Source organism: Mesocricetus auratus, unplaced genomic scaffold, assembly GCF_017639785.1.
Source record: "Mesocricetus auratus isolate SY011 unplaced genomic scaffold, BCM_Maur_2.0 Super-Scaffold_100676, whole genome shotgun sequence".
NCBI classification, from domain to species: domain Eukaryota; kingdom Metazoa; phylum Chordata; class Mammalia; order Rodentia; family Cricetidae; genus Mesocricetus; species Mesocricetus auratus.
The window spans coordinates 148,034,752-148,053,332 of NW_024429266.1; the positions used below are offsets into that span (position 1 = coordinate 148,034,752).

Consider the following 18,581-nt stretch of genomic DNA (forward strand, 5'->3'; position numbering starts at 1 on the left):
TTTGTTTTGGTTTGGTTTTGTTTTTTTTGAGACAGGGTTTCTGTGAAACGTTGGCTGTCCTGGAACTCACTCTGTAGACCATGCTGTCGGTGAACTTGCAGAGATCCACCTGCATATTTTATTTATTTTTTTAAATACAGGGTCTCATGTAGGCCAAGCTGACCAAGAACTCCTTATGTAGCTAAGGCTGGCCTTGAACTCTTAACCCTCCTGCTTCCAACTGCTGGATGTTGCGCTGGGGTTACCAGGGTGCACCTCCATGGCAGGTGCCAAAGAAGTTTTAAATCATTGTTTTCAACTGCAAACTGTGTAAGTTTAGAAAAATTCTGCCATGAAATCTTAATTTCTTCAACTTTAACATGGGCGTTATTTGTGTTGTGTAACATGAAGTTGATTTGTGTTGGTTGTGTCTCAGTGGTTTTTTATTTGGTTTTGGTTTATTTTTGGCTGTGCTAGGGATGGAACTTATGGTCTTGGTAATATTAAGCCAGGTTTCACTATATTCTAGGTTACAACTCACTATGTAGCCCAGGCTGGCCTGAAACACATGCCAATCCTCCTGCCTCGGCCTCTAGAGTGTTGGGATAACAAGAATGAGCCACCATGCTGGGCTTCTTAGCTTTTTTCTTTTTTGTTTGGTTTTTTTTTTTTTTTCGGGAGGGTCTTACTTTGTAGACCAGACTGGCCTCAAATTCATAGACACCTACCTACCTCTGCCTCCTGAGTGCAGGGATTAAAGGCCTACACCACCACCCCTGACTTATTAATTAATTAATGCATTTATGCATTCAGTGCTATGGACAGAACCCAGGGCCTTATTGCTAGACAAATACTTTATCTCTAAGCATACCCTCAGGCCCTGTCAGAGATTTATTTAGGGCTGGAAAGATGACTCAGTGTTTAAGAACACTTGTTGCAGGCCTACATGGTGGTGCACACCTTTAGTCCTAGTGCTCAGGAGGATGAGGCAGTGGATCTCTAAGTTGAGGCTAGCCTGATCTACAGAGGAGTTCCAGGACAACCAGAGCTTCATAGAGAAACCCTGTCTCAAAGAAGAAACAAACAAACAAACAAAAAACCAGTTTGTTTTTTGTCAGTCTCATATATTCCCAGTTGTTCATGAACTCTGTAATCAAGGGTGACCTTGAGCTTCTGATCCTCCGACCTCTAAATCCTCAGTGCTGGAATTGCAGGTCTGAGGAAGAACCCAGGCGTCTAACTAGCTGCATCCGCAGCCCTAGGGTCCTTTTTCACTCACACAGTGAGGAAGGAGTAAGTGCCTGGCCCATTCCAGGCCTTTTCTAGGGTGGATGTTTCCAAACTCTGTCTTCTAGTCCCTTCCAAAGACCCCCTCCCTCCTGTTCATGCTCTTGCAGTTTCCGCTGCAGCCTTCCTGTGGGGAAGGCCCCACTTAGAAGACATGGCAGGAATGAAACTGCTAAAAAAATGTGAAGCATTCCTGAGCATGAGTTCACACCCCTCGGGCTTCACAGGCCTACCTTCCTGCCTTCCAGATAAAGAGATCAAAGTTCCCCAAGATCTGATTCCCCAGACTGGCTTATGTGAGGAGAGGAGAGGGGAGGAGGAAGGTAGGATGACCCACTGAGAGGATGGGATGGGAACTTCTGCCCACGAAGGCTGAGCCTCCATCCCAGCTAGCAGCCAAGGCTCTGCATTAGCAAAGAAGCTCATCTTTCTCTCCTGCAGAGTCAAATACAAGACCCAGACCAGTCCCATCCAAATCCTGTAGTGCCCAGCCTGCAAGGATTCCGAGGTAGGAGCTCTGCTGTGTGAATGGGAGACTAAGTCTAGAGACTGAGACTGTACAGTCCACAGTCTCTTGCTCTTTCACTGAGAGGGTGTGAGGGTGTGTGTGTGTGTGTGTGTGTGTGTGTGTGTGTGTGTGTGTTTATAAACAAGGAAAGTGGGAGAGGATTGTGATGAGCCAAGGGAGGTGATACCTCCAGTTTTCTGGTAATGTCTTCCCTGATGCTAAGAAGATACACTTGTAATTGGGTCCACAGCCCAAGATCACCAGCCCTGACTGCCGGCCTTGTCTGATGTCTTTGGCCCACACCATGAGTTCTAGACCAAACTGGCCAATTTTGCAAGACCTGTTTCAAAAATTAAAAAAGCTGGCTTCAAACTTAGAGAGATCCTCCTGCTTCTGCCTCCCAAGAGCTGGGATTAAAATCCCTTACCACAACATTGGGCCTTCTGTGCATTGTTTGAGATGTTTCTATTTTTCTTACTTTATCTTTTCTGTAGTTAGATGGTACTGGGACCTCAAAGTGTTAGGTGTGAGTGTGGCACCACCAAGCAGGATGCCCACCATGTGTGTGTTTGTCCAACTTTTTGTTGTTTTTGAGACAGGGTCTCTCTATGTAGACCAGGTTGACCTGGAACTCACAGAGATCGGTCTCCCAAGTGCTGGGATTAAAGGCTTTCGGAACAACATTTATTTACTCACTTTTGAGAGAGGGTGTCTGAAAGCCAAACTGGCCTCCAACTTGCAATGTAGCTGAGGACATCCGGCTTCTGCGATTGCTGGGATTATAGAGATGGCTGACACAGCTAGGGCTTCTTTGGCTATTCCATAATTAAAAGTGAAATCACCTTTGAGCTGTAATGAAAATTACTGGTGATTGAACCCAGGGCCTTCCACATGTCCAACATGTGCTCTGCCATTGAGGTACCTTCATGGTCCTTTGTATTTTTCCTTGAGCAAGATGATACTAGGTTTCTTAGGATAGCCTAGAAATTCTATCCTGCTCCAGCCTCCAGTGTGCTGGTCTTACAAATGTGCACTACCATGCCTGGCTTCAGGAGATTTTGCTGTTATTTCTTTGTTTTTCTGAAGCAGGGTCTTGCCTTGCAGACTCCATCTCTGAGCTCTGGGATTACAGGCCCGCACCACACCACACTCATCTTTGAAGATGACTTCTCTGGGTGTATGAAACAGGGTCTCATTCAATAGTTCCAATAATAGCCTGGTACTCATTGTGTTGACCATTCTTTTTTGTTTGTTTTTGTTTTTCGAGACAGGGTTTCTCTGTATTGTTTTGCAGGCTGTCCTGGAATTCGCTCTGTAGACCAGGCTGGCCTTGATCTCACAGAGATCTGCTTCCCAAGTGCTGGAATTAAAAGTATGGGCCACCGCACTCGGGAGGCAGAGGCAGGTGGATCTCTGTGAGTTCGAGACCAGCCTGGACTACCAAGTGAGTTCCAGGACAGCCTCCAAAGCCACAGAGAAACCCTGTCTCGAAAAACCAAAAAAAAAAAAAAAAAGTATGGGCCACCACCGCCTGGCTTGTGTTGACCATTCTTACCTTGACTTTTCTGCCATTCTCCTGCCTCTACTTCCTGAATGCTGGGTTTACAGACATGTCCCTCCAGATCCAGATAACACAGATGACTTTTGGTGATTCCTCCCATATCCTTGGGGAGAATGCAGGGGCTCTTTCTGAACAAGATGTTAACGTGTGATAGAGTATGAAGTGGTTGCACCCCTCACCAGAAGGCTGGAGATTTGGCTCACTGAATGGGTCTTCTGGCTTTGGCCAACAAAGTGGAGCCCAGTTGGTCTCTCTCTGTACACTGGGGTGAGACCAGCTTACACCCAAAATTTCAGCAAGGGATTCGGGAACCTAAGAAGTTTAAGCTTTGTTACAGAGAGGCTAACCCTTACGACCTATTTCTTTAGACAAGAGATGGTCTTAGAAAAAGAAGTTGACAGTATAACAGGATGTTCTTGCTAACCACAAACTTAACGACGGACTACAGCCCTTTTATCACCTTTTGAAGGATCCTTCCATTCAGTGCCTCCTACCATGCTCAAGGTCTTGATGGCATTAACCTGTAATCTCAGCATTTGGGAGGCCGAGGCAGGAGGATTGCTGAGAGTTTATGTCCAGTTTAAGCTACATAATGAGTTCCAGGCCAGTCAGTGCTTCTGAGGGAGACCTTTTCAAAACCAGCCAGACATGGAGTTTCATGTCTGTAATTCCCGCACTCAGGAAGTAGGGACAGTGACCCAGAGTTCATGGTAGCCCAGCCTATGCCTGTTATTTTAGCACTTGGTAGGATCAAGCAGGAGGGTTAGGAGTTCAAGGCCATCCTTAGATACATGGCAAATTGGAGGCTAGCTTGGGCCATAAGAGACACTCCCTCAAAAAAACAAAACAAGCAGGGCATTGATGGCACACGCCTTTAATCCCAGCACTCGGGAGGCAGAGGCAGGTGGATCTCTGTGAGTTCAAGGCCGGGCTGGTCTACAGAGCGAGTTCCAGGACAGCCTCCAAAACAATACAGAGAAACCCTGTCTCAGAAAAAAAAAAAAAAAAAACTCAAAATCAAAACAACAAAAAGCAGGTAAGATAGGTAGTCAGGTAATGGTGCTGGTCGTGCAAGCCTGAGGACCTGACTACGAATCTCTGGTACCTATATGAAATGTCAGTTGTGGTTCTAGACCTCTGTTACCCTGGCAATCCTACTTGAGAAGGGAGCAAAGACTGGAAGATCCCCCAGAAGCTCACAAGCCAGGAGTACAAGGTGCAGTGGCAAAAGCAAGAAAGACTATCATCCTCTGACCTTTCCATGCAGACCAACACTAACACATCACACACAGATCGCAAAGTGGGTTTTCGTGTGAGGTGACGGGACTCTGCATGGATACTTTGTTCATTTCAGATTCATTCCCCACATTCTTGATGGGCATCTTTGTTTGTTTACTTTTGAGACCAGGTCATTCTGTGTAGCCCTGGCTCATTTCCCACATTCTTAAGCACATTGAGGGTTGGCAGGTTAAAGCACACAAGCAAACCAATCACAGGGCAGCATATTACTTTCCATTTGATTAGTGGAAGGGAACGCAGAAATTACATGTCTCAGCAGTTTGTACTGAGAATTCAGCAAACGGCCTATGTCACCGAGAATATTTTTTAGATTTGTGTGACTTCTGAGTGCCACACTGAGTGTGGAGGTCAGATGACAGCCTGTGAAAGTTGGTTCTCTTCTAGTACGTGGGTTCCAGGAATCCACCTTGGGTCCCCAGGCTTGTGCAACCATCTTTTCTCACCAAGCCATCTTGCTGGCTCCTGTTCCATTATTTTTACTTCTATTTATTTATTTATTTTGTTTTTTGTTTTTCGAGACAGGGTTTCTCTGTGGCTTTGGAGGCTGTCCTGGCATTCCCTCTGTAGACCAGGCTGGTCTTGAACTCACAGAGATCTACCTGCCTCTGCCTCCTGAGTGCTGGGATTAAAGGCGTGCGCCACCACCGCCCAGCTCAGAATTAAATCTTAAAGACAATAATGATAAAAATCTTTACAAAGAAAATATTGCAGGTGTGGAAGTATACATCTGTAATCTCAGCTACATAACAAATTCCAACTCAGCCTGTGTGTGTGTGTGTGTGTGTGTGTGTGTGTGTGTGTGTGTGTGTTGAAGTCTTTTTGGACACAGAATGTCTGAGTGATTAGAGAGAGCCCTGGGTTCCTGAGATACTTTGCAGCATGTGAGGACAAAGATATTTTCACAAGAATGCTAGGGTTGGGCCTCACATGGTGGTACAGGCCTTTGCCTTTACTCCCAGCAAGGAGGCAGAGGCAGGCAGATCTGTGAGCATGTGGTGTGCATTTGTGTGGTGTGTTAGTCTCAGTGTGTGTGGTGTAGTCTGAGTTTGTGTGGTATATAAGTGTGTGTGCGTGTGTGTGTGTGCATCTGTGTGTGTGTGTAGTATAACTCTGTTTATACGTGGTATGTGTTATGTAAGTCTCTTTGTATGTGTGTGTGGTGTGTATGTGATATATAAGTCTGTGTGTGTGTATGTGTGTAGTGAGTATATAGTATGTAAGTCTGTGTGTGTGTATGGTGTGTGTGTGGTATGTAAGTCTATGTGTGTGTGTGTGTAGTGTATGTGGTATGTGAGTCTGTGTGTGTGTGTGTAAACGTAGATGTGCTACCTACTGAACTGAATATCAAAGTAGCCCTGAGTGTGGAGCTGATTTTAACAAGGGACATTATGACTCATGCTGCTGGGCTGGGAGGGCCATGGGATGGCAACAATCAAAGAAGGTGGGGCCCAGTGAGGACAGCTGGAGATGTGAAGATTTGCTGCAAGCTTCCCACCCTGCCCCAGGGCCAGCCTCCTTTAGGATCAACCAAATAGCTTCAGAAAATTAAAATAGAAAATGTAAAGTTTATTTATTAATTATGAATACAACATCCTGCCTCCATGTATGTCTGCACACCAGAAGAGGGCACCAGATCTCATTATGGATGATTGTGAGCCACCATGTGGTTGCTGGGAATTGAACTCAGGTCCTCTGGAAGAGCAGTCAGTGCTCTTAACCTCTGAGCCATCTCTCCAGCCCCTGGAACAAGTTTTTATTTTATTTATTTATTCTTTTAGTTTTTCGAGACAGGGTTTCTTTGTATTGTTTTGGAGGCTGTCCTGGAACTCGCTCTGTAGACCAGGCTGGCCTCAAACTCACAAGAGATCCACCTGCCTCTGCCTCCTGAGTGCTGGGATTAAAGGTGTGCGCCACCACCGCCTGGCTTGGAACAAGCTTTTAAAAGCCTGTATGTGTGCCGGGCGTTGGTGGCGCACGCCTTTAATTCCAGCACTCGGGAGGCAGAGACAGGTGGATCTCTGTGAGTTCGAGACCAGCCTGGTCTACAAGAGCTAGTTCCAGGACAGCCTCCAAAGCCACAGAGAAACCCTGTCTCGAACCCCCCCCTAAAAAAAAAAGCCTGTATGTGTGGTATACATATAACTCCAGTCCTGTGGAGGTGGGAGTAGGAAGATCAAGAGTTCAAGTCCAATCTTGAACTAAAACAGTACAGGCTAAGGGCATGACTATAAAAATATTTTAGTGTAGTGTTTGTGTGTGTGTGTGTGTGTGTGTGTGTGTGTGTGTGTGTGTGTGTAGTAGTAGGGTACCTTTGGAGGCCAGAAGAGGGCATTGTATCTTCTGGAGCTGGAGTTACAGGCACTGTTGTGGCTATTAAAAACTGAATGCAAGTACTCTGGTAGACAAGTAAACTCAATCACTGAGCCATTTCTCTAGCCTAGCATATAACCTTTTAAAAAATTCAGTCATAAAAAAATTCATTGCACAGCCAAGTAGTGGTGGCATATGCCTTTAATCCCAGCACTCAGGAGACAGAGGCAGGCAGATCTCTGTGAGTTGCAGGACAGTCAGGGCTGCACAGAGAAACCCTGTCCTCTGTCCCTCCTGTGTGGTTCCCCCCCAATAAAAGAAAAAGTTTATTACACAGTTTCACTTTTCTTTATTTCAGCGAATAGAAAATATGGGGCACCTCATGGATTCTCTTGAGCAGGCACCATGTTCATCTCTGTGTGGTTCAAGCTTTGGCATGTGTGCTGCCAAGGACAGCACACAATTGCATTTTTCTATACCTGGCTGGGTGTGGAAGTAGCCCCAGGCTGGGATGAGATTGGAGGTGAGCAGAACTCAGGCATGGCTGTGAGAAGGGGCCGGAAGAAACAGAACCAGCCAGAAGAGCACTGCACTTAAAAAAAAAAGCCTGGCAGTGGTAGCACACACCTTTATTCCCAGCACTCGGGAGGCAGAGGCAGGTGGATCTCTGTGAGTCTGAGGCCAGCCACTGTCATCTACAAAGTGAATGCCAGAAGAGCCAGGGCTGTTACAGAGAGAAAACCTTTCTTTGTTTTTTTTTTCCAATTATGTATTTTATTTATCACTGAAGAAAAAACACAGCAGCAAGTTCTGTGTTGGCTTCAATAAAACCAAATGAAAACCTTTCTTGATAAACCAAACACACAAAAGAACTTGAGGCCTGTGAAATGATTTGCCTCCCCTGGTAAAGGCACATGCCACCAAAACTCAACACCTAAATTCGTGTGTGCTGCATAACCTGACAGCATTTGGATCTGAGTCTATGCACCACAAAAAGGCAAGAGGCCCTGGATCCTTCCACAGCACGGATAAACCTTGAAATTATACACTACATGATAGGGGTCAGACAACCAAGGCAAGTCTGCAATACTACAGGTAAGAAATGTCCAATCGGCAAGTACCTAAGCATTTGCCAGGGAAGGCAGGCTGGGGGAGAGGGGCTGGAACGTGTAAGAATTTTTCCATGGGAGATGTGAACAAGTCTACCTTGACAAAGGTCCTAATGACAACCCAATATTTGATTCCACCAAAGTTCACCCTAGGGAACCAATGAGCTCTATTGGGCTTACTTAGCATGTGTGAAAGGGTACAGACAGGCACGTGAGTGACCTTGAAGCAGCCACACTGGAAGGTCTTCATCCAGCTTGGATGATGGTGTGCGTCCCCACCACTGAAGATGAAACTCACCCTTTTTTTTTTCCTTTCTGTTTTCGAGACAGGGTTTCTCTGTGGCTGTCCTGGAATTAGCTCTTGTAGACCTGGCTGGTCTTGAGTTTACAGAAATCCGCCTGCCTCTGCCTCCCTAGTGCTGGGATTAAAGGCGTGCACCACCACTGCCTGGCCCTGAAACTCCCTTTCTCTGACTTTCCAAGTCTGTATGCTCTAGCACCGTCTCAGGCCCAGAGGAATCTGCCTACAGTTAGGGCAGAATTGAACGCAAATGTCTGGAAGGAGTGGTTGTCCTCAGGTGAGGGTTCGGAGACCCTTCCCACTCCCTCCTCAAGTGAGCAAACATCAACATCAACCAGCTCAGCAGGGATGATCGTCTGCAAGCAGACACAGCTGTCTTATGAAGATGGTAGCTACTCTGGAGGACAGTGCCATTTAATGAGAGTAAAACAGAACAGGAAAGGGAGGGTAGAGTGGAGGGGAATGGAGGTGGGGTGGGGGATGGGGTGCCAGGAGGTTACTGGTGAGAATGTCTGGTACAAGCAGCGGAGATGACTTTCAGTTTTGAATACCGTAATACACTGCAAAGTGAGCAAAATACAAGTCAGCTCTAAGGGATCCTATCTTTCTCTTGGACTCAGGCATCCCCTCTACACAGAAGCACATACACTCATACAGATACACACATGCTAAAATAAATAAATATACAGATGCACACACACTAAAATAGATAAATAAATATACAGACACACACATGCTAAAATAAATAAATATACAAACACACATATAGGCTAACATAAATAAACAAACACAGATACACACACGCACACACAAACACAGACATACAACATAAATAGGCACAGTGATACAGGCCTTAATACCAGCATTCAGAAGACAGAAGCAGAATTGGGTTTGAAGCCAACCTGATGTACATAGTGAGTTCCAGGGCTACACAGTGAGACCTTGGTTAAAAAACATTAAATAAATCAATACAATGGTGAATACGGATTGTGGTAGTGATACAACTCTGTGGTAAGGGCTCAGTTCCTAGCATCCCCCCAAATAAGGGGCAAATAAATAAAATGGATTTTATGGTGTATCAATGTGATAAAAAGAAAAAACCTGCATAGTTGTATATCAAGTAGGTAGTTGGGGCATTAGCAGCACTGGGGGGCTTTTCATATGTACCCAACATTCATGTAGGGTGCTTGCCTAGCGTGTATGAGTTCCTGTGTTCCCTCTCCATCACCTCTCCACCCAAAAGTGGGTGTGGTGACACACACCTTTAATCTCAGCACTCAGGTGGCAGAAGCAGTTGGAACTCTGTGAGTTTGAGACCAGCCTGATCTACATGGTGGGTTCCAGGACAGCCAGGGTTACATAGGAAGACCTTGTCTAAAAAAAAGTTTTGAAAGCATTTTTAAAAGATATTTATTATTTAGAGCTTTTAAAATCTATTTTATTTATCTTTTTTTTTAATTTATATGTGTGAGGGCATGGGTACCTGTGTCCTCTTTCTGATGTCTCTCTCTAGCCCTTGCTACCTCATTCTTTTAGACAAGGTCTCTCCCTGCACTTACTGATTAGCCAGACTCCCCGGCCAAGAAGCCTTGTGATTCCTTCTGACTCTATCCCCCCAACCCAACTAAGGTTACAGGTATACAATACAGCTTTTATGTGGGTCCTAAAGTCTGGTCCTCATGCTTGTGTGCCCATCTCCACATCTCTAATGTTTGACAAGGGCTCCTTCCATCCAGGCTGGCCTGGAACTCACAATGGTCAAGCGTGTTTCATCCTCTTACATGTTGGAATGTGGGCTGAAATTGTAGGCATGAGACACCATGCCTGGCATGCTTTTTGTTTTTTTTAATTGAAAGTTGGGTAATAAAAGTTACTAAGTATAGTCAGACATGATGGTTCATGCTTGTAACCCTATCACTTGGGAGGCTGAGACAGGAGGATAACCCGTGGCCAGCCTGGGCTACATAGTTAGACCTGTTTTTGTTGAGACCTGTCCTGGAACTCGATCTATAGACCAGGTTGGCCTCAAACTCACGGAGATCTGCCCACCTCTGCCTCCTGAGTGCTGGGATCAAAGGTGTGTGCTACCACGGCCTAGCAAGACCCTGTTTTTTTTTTTTTTAACTTACTAGAAACAAAAGAAGATAATGTGCCTAAAGGTAGTTTTTCCAGCTTGATGAGACAGTCTAGCAGAGTGACTGAAAGTATAGCTTGGCGCTGTCTCTCTGGATCTAGACATCCCAACAGCTATGACCTGGTGGTCCCTTCAGGACTAGAGGAGGGAGCTCAGTTTTCTCACCAGTAAAATGGCATCAAAATTTCAATTGGGTTGGGAAGCACACACCTATAATCTCAGCACTTGGGAAGAAGTGGTTATAAGGTCCAAGAGGTCCCCAGAGAGGCAGAGACCTCTCAGAGCCCTCCTGTGAGGACAGGGGACAGAAGAAAGGAGAGGAGGGTGCCTTGGATGGATCTCTCTTTGGGGACCAACTGCTCCAGATAACCTACTCTATCTGGCATGTCTCTTTTTCTTTGTTCCATCTACTGTCCTCTGAAGTGAGCAGGCATGACCAACAATGTTAGAACAAATCTCCCTGGAATCATCTCCTTTCTTCTTTCTCTTCAATCAAGCACCTAGGAAGAGTTGCCCAAATGCCAAGCTGGTTGGGCATGGTGATGCCACCTATAATCCCAGTGCCTTTACTCCCGGCACTCTGAGAGGCAGAGGCAGATGGATCTCTGCGATTTTGAGACCAGCCTGAAACTCATGTAACTCATGAAGGCCAACTACACTATATAGGCCAACTACATAGTGAGTTCCAGGACAACTACTGGAGCTACATAATAAAGAGACCCTGTACCAAAGGAAAAAAGAAAAGAAAAGAAACTGGAGGCATGAGAATCAGGAGTTCAAGGTCAATTTCAGCTCCATAGTGATTTGGAGTCTACCTAGGATACACAAGATTCTTTCTCAAAAATCAAACAAACAAACAACAAACAAATAAGCCCACCGAATACCAAGCTGAAACTGGTTAATGACAGCTCTCTTTCTCTCTCCCACTCTTCTCCCTGGTGTTGACAGAAGGCTTGTATGCCAGAAGTCAGCCCAGTGTCAGCAGGCAGAGCAGAGATGGGAGCCACAAAGGCAGCATTATATTCCAAGGCACAGCACTATATTCTAAGGCAGCCAGAGAATGGTGGATATTATCTCATCCTGTCTTCCAGCTTGGAAGACTGAGCCCTAGAAAGCCAGAGCAACTTGTCCACGGTCACTGTAAGCAGCTGCCAGCGCCAGGACTGGAGTTGGGATCCGTCAGCTGAGTCAGGAGCCTCAGCAGAGTACAGAACCCTTATCAGAGAGAGCCCAACAGTCCCTGAAGATCAGGGGCTCTAGAAGCCCAGGCAGGTGTAGACGAAGCACCCAGCCAGGGACGCCCACATCCCTGTGCAAGGATGCCCAGCAGAAGGGGAACTACAGGGAGGACTGAAGGGACCCACAGCAACAGTCACTTTGATAGCAAGCTGGAAAGGAAGGAGAGTGGGGCACCTTCTTTTCTTCTTAGCCCAGGCTGGACTCTGTAGATTTTTGCTTTGGTGGGTAGGGATGGGATTTACTTTAAGTAGGAGAAAGATATAACCAGATTTCATTTTTTTTTCCGAACAATTGTAACTCAGTTGGTAGAGGGCTTGCCTAACACATAGGAAGCTCTAGGTTCCATTCCCCGAGCCCAAGAGAAACCAGATGTGGCAGTGAGTGCCTGCAGTGGCAGCACTAGGAGGGAAAAGCTGGAGGATCAGAAGATTGAGGCCAGCCTGGGCTAACGAGACCCTGTCCCCCAAACAAACAAACGGCTTTTAGGAACTCCATTTAGTGGTCAGGCAAAGTGAGCAGATGTGGAAAATTTCTCCTGCAATAGCTCATTCCTGACTGCCATCTTGTTCATGGGAGATACAAGCACAAAGAAGACACTGGACAGTCTGTGGGGCAGCAGAGAGCTGAGAGTGTAGGGGTGAGGTTGCTTCAACTCAGAGGCTCAGCTATCAGTACGTAGTGCTGGCAGGTGTGGGGGGTGGGTCACCGAGAGTCAGTGGAAGGTGGCAGCTCACTGTCCATACTGGGGATGGCCAAGGTTTTCCATGTGGCCGGAGTAGTAAGGGGTGACAAGTGAGAGAGGAGGCTGTGGTCTGGAGGGAGATGAACCTTGTGGTATGTGGTACAGCTCCTATGGCCATGACACAACAGTCATCTGCCAACCTGTCCAGGCTTCTCTGTTGAGTGGCTGTGGCCTAACAGTTGATGGCTGCAATAAGAAACACTGTAGGCTGGAGAGATGGCTTGGTGGTGAAGAGCATATACTGTTCCTGTAGAGGACCTGAGTTTGATTCCCGGCATCCACATCAGGCAGCTCACAACTGCCTGTATTTCCAAATTCCAGCTCAGGTGATCTGATGCCCCCTGACCTTCTACACACACACACACACACACACACACACACACACACACACACACACACACACACACACACACACACACACCACTTGAGATTTTAAAAAGTTTAAAATGGTAACAAGCCGGGCGGTGGTGGCGCATGCCTTTAATCCCAGCACTCAGGAGGCAGAGGCAGGCGGATCTCTGTGAGTTCGAGGCTGGGCTGGACCGACAGCCTCGGAAACAATACAGAGAAACCCTGTCTCATAAAAACAAAAAAAAAAAAAACAAAAAAAAAGAAAAGAAAAAAGAAAAAAATGGTTAAGAACAAAACTAAAAACATGTGGATGACACACACCTTTAATCCTAACACCAGGGAGGCAGAGGTAGGTGGATCTCTGAGTTCAAGGCAGGCCAGCCTAGTCTACAGAGTGAGTTCCAGGACAGGCTCCAAAGCTACACAGAGAAATCCTGTCTTGAAAAACCAACCAACCAACCAAACAAACAAACAAAAAACCTCAAAACAAAACTGTGTGTGTGTCTTTCTCAACAGGGTTTCCCTACGAAGCCCTGGCTGTCATTGAACGACTGTATACCAGGCTGACCTCAAAATCAGAGTGCCTCTGCTTTCAAAGTGCTGGGACCTCACATCATCATGCCTGGCTTTATTTTCTGTCTTGCACTGGTATTTTGCCTACATATATATTTGTGTGAGGATGCCAAGCTCCCTGGAACTGAAATTACAGACAGTTGTGAGTCACCATGTGTGTGCTGGGAATTGAACCCAGGTCCTCTGGAAGAGTAGCCAGTGCTCTTAACCTCTACACTATCCCTCCACCCCCTTGTTTTTGTCTTGGTAAACTATTCATGGTTTCTCTCTCAAGTGGTGACTCTCAAGATTCCCAGAAGGTGTGGGTCTGGCCCTCTTGCCTCTGTCTCCCGAGGGCTGGGATTACAGGTCTGCTCTGTTAGTGCTGACGGAACCTAGGTGTTCACAGTGCCAGGCAAACACTCCACCAGCCATGTCTTTGTTTTCATTGTGAGGATGTATTTATAGGAGCATGGGCACTTTACCAGTATCTACACCACTGAATAAAATGTCCTTCTCTCCCACAGCAACCACAAACTGTGTGAAAAATTCTCAGGGAGGGGTGGGACCTTGTAGCCCCCCTCTGAGGATCTCTTACAGCCCAAGTTGACTTTGAACCCCATATGTAGCTGAGGATGACCTTGAACTGCTCCTGCTTCTGTATTCATTGGAGTGCTAGAGTTAAAAGCAAGAACCATTACTCCTGGTTAAATGTACCTGTATTTTTTTGTGGGGGGAGTGTGAAGGTAAGAGTTTTTTTTTAAATTTAATTTTTTATTTTATGTGAATTGGTCTGAGGATGTCAGAGCCCCTGGAACTGAATGAAGTTACAGACAGTTGTGAGCTGCCACGTGAGTACTGGGAATTGAACGAGTCCTCTGTAAGAGCAACCAGTGCTCTTAACCGCTGACCCATCCGTCCAGTTTCTTTGATAGGTTCTTTCTATGCAGCCCTGGCTGGTCTGGGAACTCAATTTGTAGACCTGGCTGACCTTGATCTCAGAGAGATCTGCCTGCTTCAGCTTCCTGAGTGCCCAGATTTAAGGCTTGGCCACATGCCTGGCTGTTTTTGTCTTGTTATTGTTTTTTCGAGACAGGATTCCTGTCGTGGAACTAGCTCTGTAGACCAGGCTGGACTCAAACTCACTGAGATCTGACTGCCTCTGCCTCCCGAGTGCTGGGATTAAAGCGAAACCTCCACCCCTCCACCATTTCTTTTTGAGATGGGGGGGTCTCAGTATGGTCTTCAAACTGATGAGCTTCCTGAGGGCTAGGCCTGCCTATGCCATCACATCCCCTTTTTGTTTTTGTCTCTCTTCAGCTTTGCTGTCCTTCCATCAGCCTCAAAACTTTGGCTTTTCTCAAGGGCACTATCTAGCAAACTATCCTGGCTTTAACTATTTATTTATCTGTATGGTGCCAGGGACTGAACACAGGGCCTTGTGCATGCCATAGTTCCTCTTCTACTACACTACTTCTAGGCCTTGCTGGGTCAGGCAGTGACTGACAGGTACAGAGAGACACCAGCACCCAAGACTATTTAAGTCCCTCATCATCAAAATGACACATCCCCACCACTCAGCTTTTGGTCCATACTTACCTGCTGGCATGTAGCTGTGACTTTTCATTTCTAGTTACTGGTGGGATATTTCTGCCTGTGTACTATACTGTCACCATGCCCAGGATACACTGTTCTCCTTATGTCTGTTGTCAGCCTCCCCAGTGTGTATTCTGCTTGATACATCTCAGTCGGAAACCTCCTTTGTTAGAGACTTTTCAGTGGCTGCTCCTGCCTTTCATTTCTTCAAGGTGGGAGCCATCCTATGCTTTGCTGCCCAAATTATCTTAAAACTACTGGGCATGTTGAGCAGGGCTGAGAAAGTTCAACTGCTTTCCCACAGTGCATCTGAACAATTTCCCTCTTCCTGGAACACTACTGGCTTGTCTAAAGACTCAAGTTTGTTGTTCACTTGCCCCGAAATTAGTGCTCAGTTTCCAGAAGACACTGTTCTAGGTCCTCATTGGCCCCATGCCCCCCTGGTCAACTCAGCCAAGTTTAGTACACATCATTTTTCCCTTTTTCTGGCTTTTCAAGACAGTTTTTCTGTGTAGCCCTGGCTGTCCTGGAAGTCACTGTATATAGACCAGGCTAGCCTCAAACTTCAGAGTACTGGAGTTAAATGTGTGTGCCACCACCACATGGCACTTTTTTTTCCCTCCTGACACAAGGCCTCCATGTAGCCCTGGCTGGCCTGGAGTTTTCCTTGCCACTGCCTCCTACGTGCTGGGATTAAAGTTAGACACCCACCTGGCTAGTATACATAGTTTTGTCCTTATCTTTTAATCAGGCCTTCTCTGCCCTTGTAAGCTAGGCAATCCCTACTCCCAGAAATAGGCCATCTGCCATCTAGTTTATTGTGTTCTAAAACTGTTTTGTCCCAAGCTCAGGGAGTGTGTTCTTTTAACGCCTTCAACTTTCAATGCTTTGCTCAAGCCACAAGTGGCAGAACCTAACTCTCCTCTATAACCTGGACTCCTTCAGCATCTCCCAGAGCAATGCATGTAAGTTTCATCTACAGGGACTAACCAGGCCCAGGCCATGGTGCCCAGCAGAGAAGCTTCAACAAGCATTTATCGTGGATGACCCCTCCCACAGGGTTCCTTTGCTTGGTTTCGAACTGCCCACTCAGGCACCTTAACTGTCTTCCTGTTGTGTCTAGTGTTGCCGGTGTCCAGCCTGGACTCAGCCGATAGGGTCTTGGTGACTAACCCTTTGCCACAGCTGATCTTAATCTGAAGACGAACTCTTCAGAGATCTTTTAATGGGTGTTACAGATGCAGTTTTCTGTGTAGTGGGATTTGGGAATCTGCATTTTAACACCCTGGTCTACATTCCTGGTCCCACTTAGGCAGGATTATTTCCTGCGACAATTAGCTCAACTTTACACACAGCTGAGGAAAATCAGAAAAATGCCCTTTTGTTTCTGGCCCCCTTACTTGACAGGTGTAACACTGACAGGCTCCTTGCCACAGGTGCATGCTCCCCACGTGGTCCTGCTGGTGTCATCCCAGACTTGACCCAAGACCCTCCAACCCCCCCTGCAGCTGTGGCCCTCCCTTCCCACCCTGCTTTCCCCATTCCTCCTAGGCCCTGCCCACCCCCACAACCCTTCCCCAGAATATTTTATTGTTCTAAGTTTTCCCTGCGGGATGGGGGCAGGGGAACCACTGGCTAGACAGGATGCTCTCCATTCATCCTGTCCTACTGAATGTGCAATTTTTCCACCTGAGAAAACCCTGTATTTTCTACCAGAGAAATGGGCAGAGGCCTCTCTCTGAAACTTAGTTGGAGACATGTCACTCCCAGGAAGAGACCCCGTCTTTGTAAACATCCCAAAGCAGGCCCAACCTGCCATTTCTTTGTTGGAGCAGAGGGAATGGAATCTTGCCGATAAGGCAAGGAAAGCTTGCAAAGGGTAACAAGAGCGGCCCACCCTTATTCCTCTGGCCTCCACGAACCCCATACTTAAAGGGGAAGAGAAGGGGAGAAGAAAAGAACCAACAAAAGAGTTTAAGATAGTAATTCCCAGCTTTTTCAAATACGAAGCATTTTTAACCAATCCACTTTTTAATTCTTAAATTCTTGACATTACAGAACTAAACTGAAATTTATTAACATTCCACTCTTACATTGCTTATCGACAAACAGAAATAAAATCCATGAGCCAAAAAACCCAAACAAAACTAAAAACAGGGAAAAGCTTATAAAACTAAATATGGATCCCAGCATTAACAGCTGAACAGAGAATGTGATTTTCATTTTAAATTCTTAGCAGATGATAAAGTGTAGAAACTGAACACTTACAAATTATTTAAAACCTGGAATCACTGACCAGAAATTACACAGTTGGATCATGGGAAAACAGCAGAAGGGGGTTACGAGCGAACCTACACTGTTCTAGCTGCACCCCATGCCCTTCTCAGAGGAAAGCCTGGCATTGATTAGATACTGGGCCAGGCTAATACTGGCAGCCGAGCCAGTGATAGTGACCTGCCTTCCAGAAGAGCCTTCCACTGGGTTGGCAATTTTGATCTGGGCCCCGGACATCTGGCGGATCTCATTGATGTTGGCGCCTTGGCGCCCGATTATGCAGCCGATTAAGTTATTTGGAATGGTGAGTTCATGGGTGGTTTGAGTAGATGCATCCAAACTTGCCCAATAGCCTTTCACCTCTGGAGAGCTGGAGTCAATTCCGGCGAATCCCGTCCCGCCGTGCATCATGGCAAAGTGAGACTGTTGTCTTGCCACCTGGTTCAGCTTGGCCAGATCGAGCGGAGAAATGGTGTGTTGTCCTTGAATCGAGTAGGCGTCTAGAGGTGGTCCCTCCAGGTCGTGGGTGGCGTGGGGGTAGCCCGCCGCGTCGCTGCAGCGATCTTGGCCGCCCGCGCAGATGACTGGCGAGCTGGCCGGCATGGGCTGGTACGGGATGGTCATGACTCTCGCTTGCGGAGACTGGGAGAGCGTCTCCAGCATGACCAGGCAGATCTGCTTGACACACTCGGTGACCGACTGCGGCACGCCGGCGATAGTGATGGCCCGCTCGGTCGAGTTGGGCAGCATATCCCCCGCCACCTGGACCTGGGCCCCCGTGCTCTCGCGGATCTCCTTGATCTTGCAGCCGCCCTTGCCGATCAGAGAGCCGCACTGGGTGGCGGGCACCACCAGCCGAAGGGTGACCGGGGGCCTGCTGGCCGCCGTACTGTTGGTCATGGAGCTGTTGATATCTTCCTCCAGCTTGTCGATGATCATGGCGAAGGCCTTAAAGATGGCATTGGTGGGCCCGGTCAGCGTGATGATTCTCTCCGGGCAGTTCCCCTCCGAGATGTTGATCCGCGCGCCGCTCTCCTCGCGGATCCTCTTCACCGACTCCCCTTTCTTCCCGATGATGCTGCCTACTTCCTTTCCGTGCATCAGCAGCCGAATGGTGAGAGTCACGTTGAGTCCGCTTTCAGTCACACCGGCGTCCATGGCGAGCGGCGGGCGGCGTTCGGGAGTTGGGCTCGTTACGTGGTCAAGTCCTGGGCGGCTGGCGGGGGAGGGGAGGAGTAGGCCCGAACTGCCGGCGCGAGGCGAGCGGGGGCCGCGGGAGCGGGCGGGCGCGGGAGGGAGGCCGCGGCGGCGTCGCAAGGCGAGCGGCGGCAGCGGCGGG

General features: G+C 47.3%; 1 protein-coding gene across 1 annotated transcript; it reads right to left on the reverse strand.

Annotated features, from left to right (window-relative positions):
- Nucleotides 1-16,980: 16,980 nt before the first annotated feature.
- On the reverse strand, nucleotides 16,981-18,546 carry Pcbp1 (poly(rC) binding protein 1). Its single transcript, XM_005071106.4, has one exon. The coding sequence runs from the start codon at nucleotides 18,398-18,400 to the stop codon at nucleotides 17,330-17,332; it is 1,071 nt and encodes a 356-aa protein (XP_005071163.1). The 5' UTR covers nucleotides 18,401-18,546; the 3' UTR covers nucleotides 16,981-17,329.
- Nucleotides 18,547-18,581: the final 35 nt, after the last annotated feature.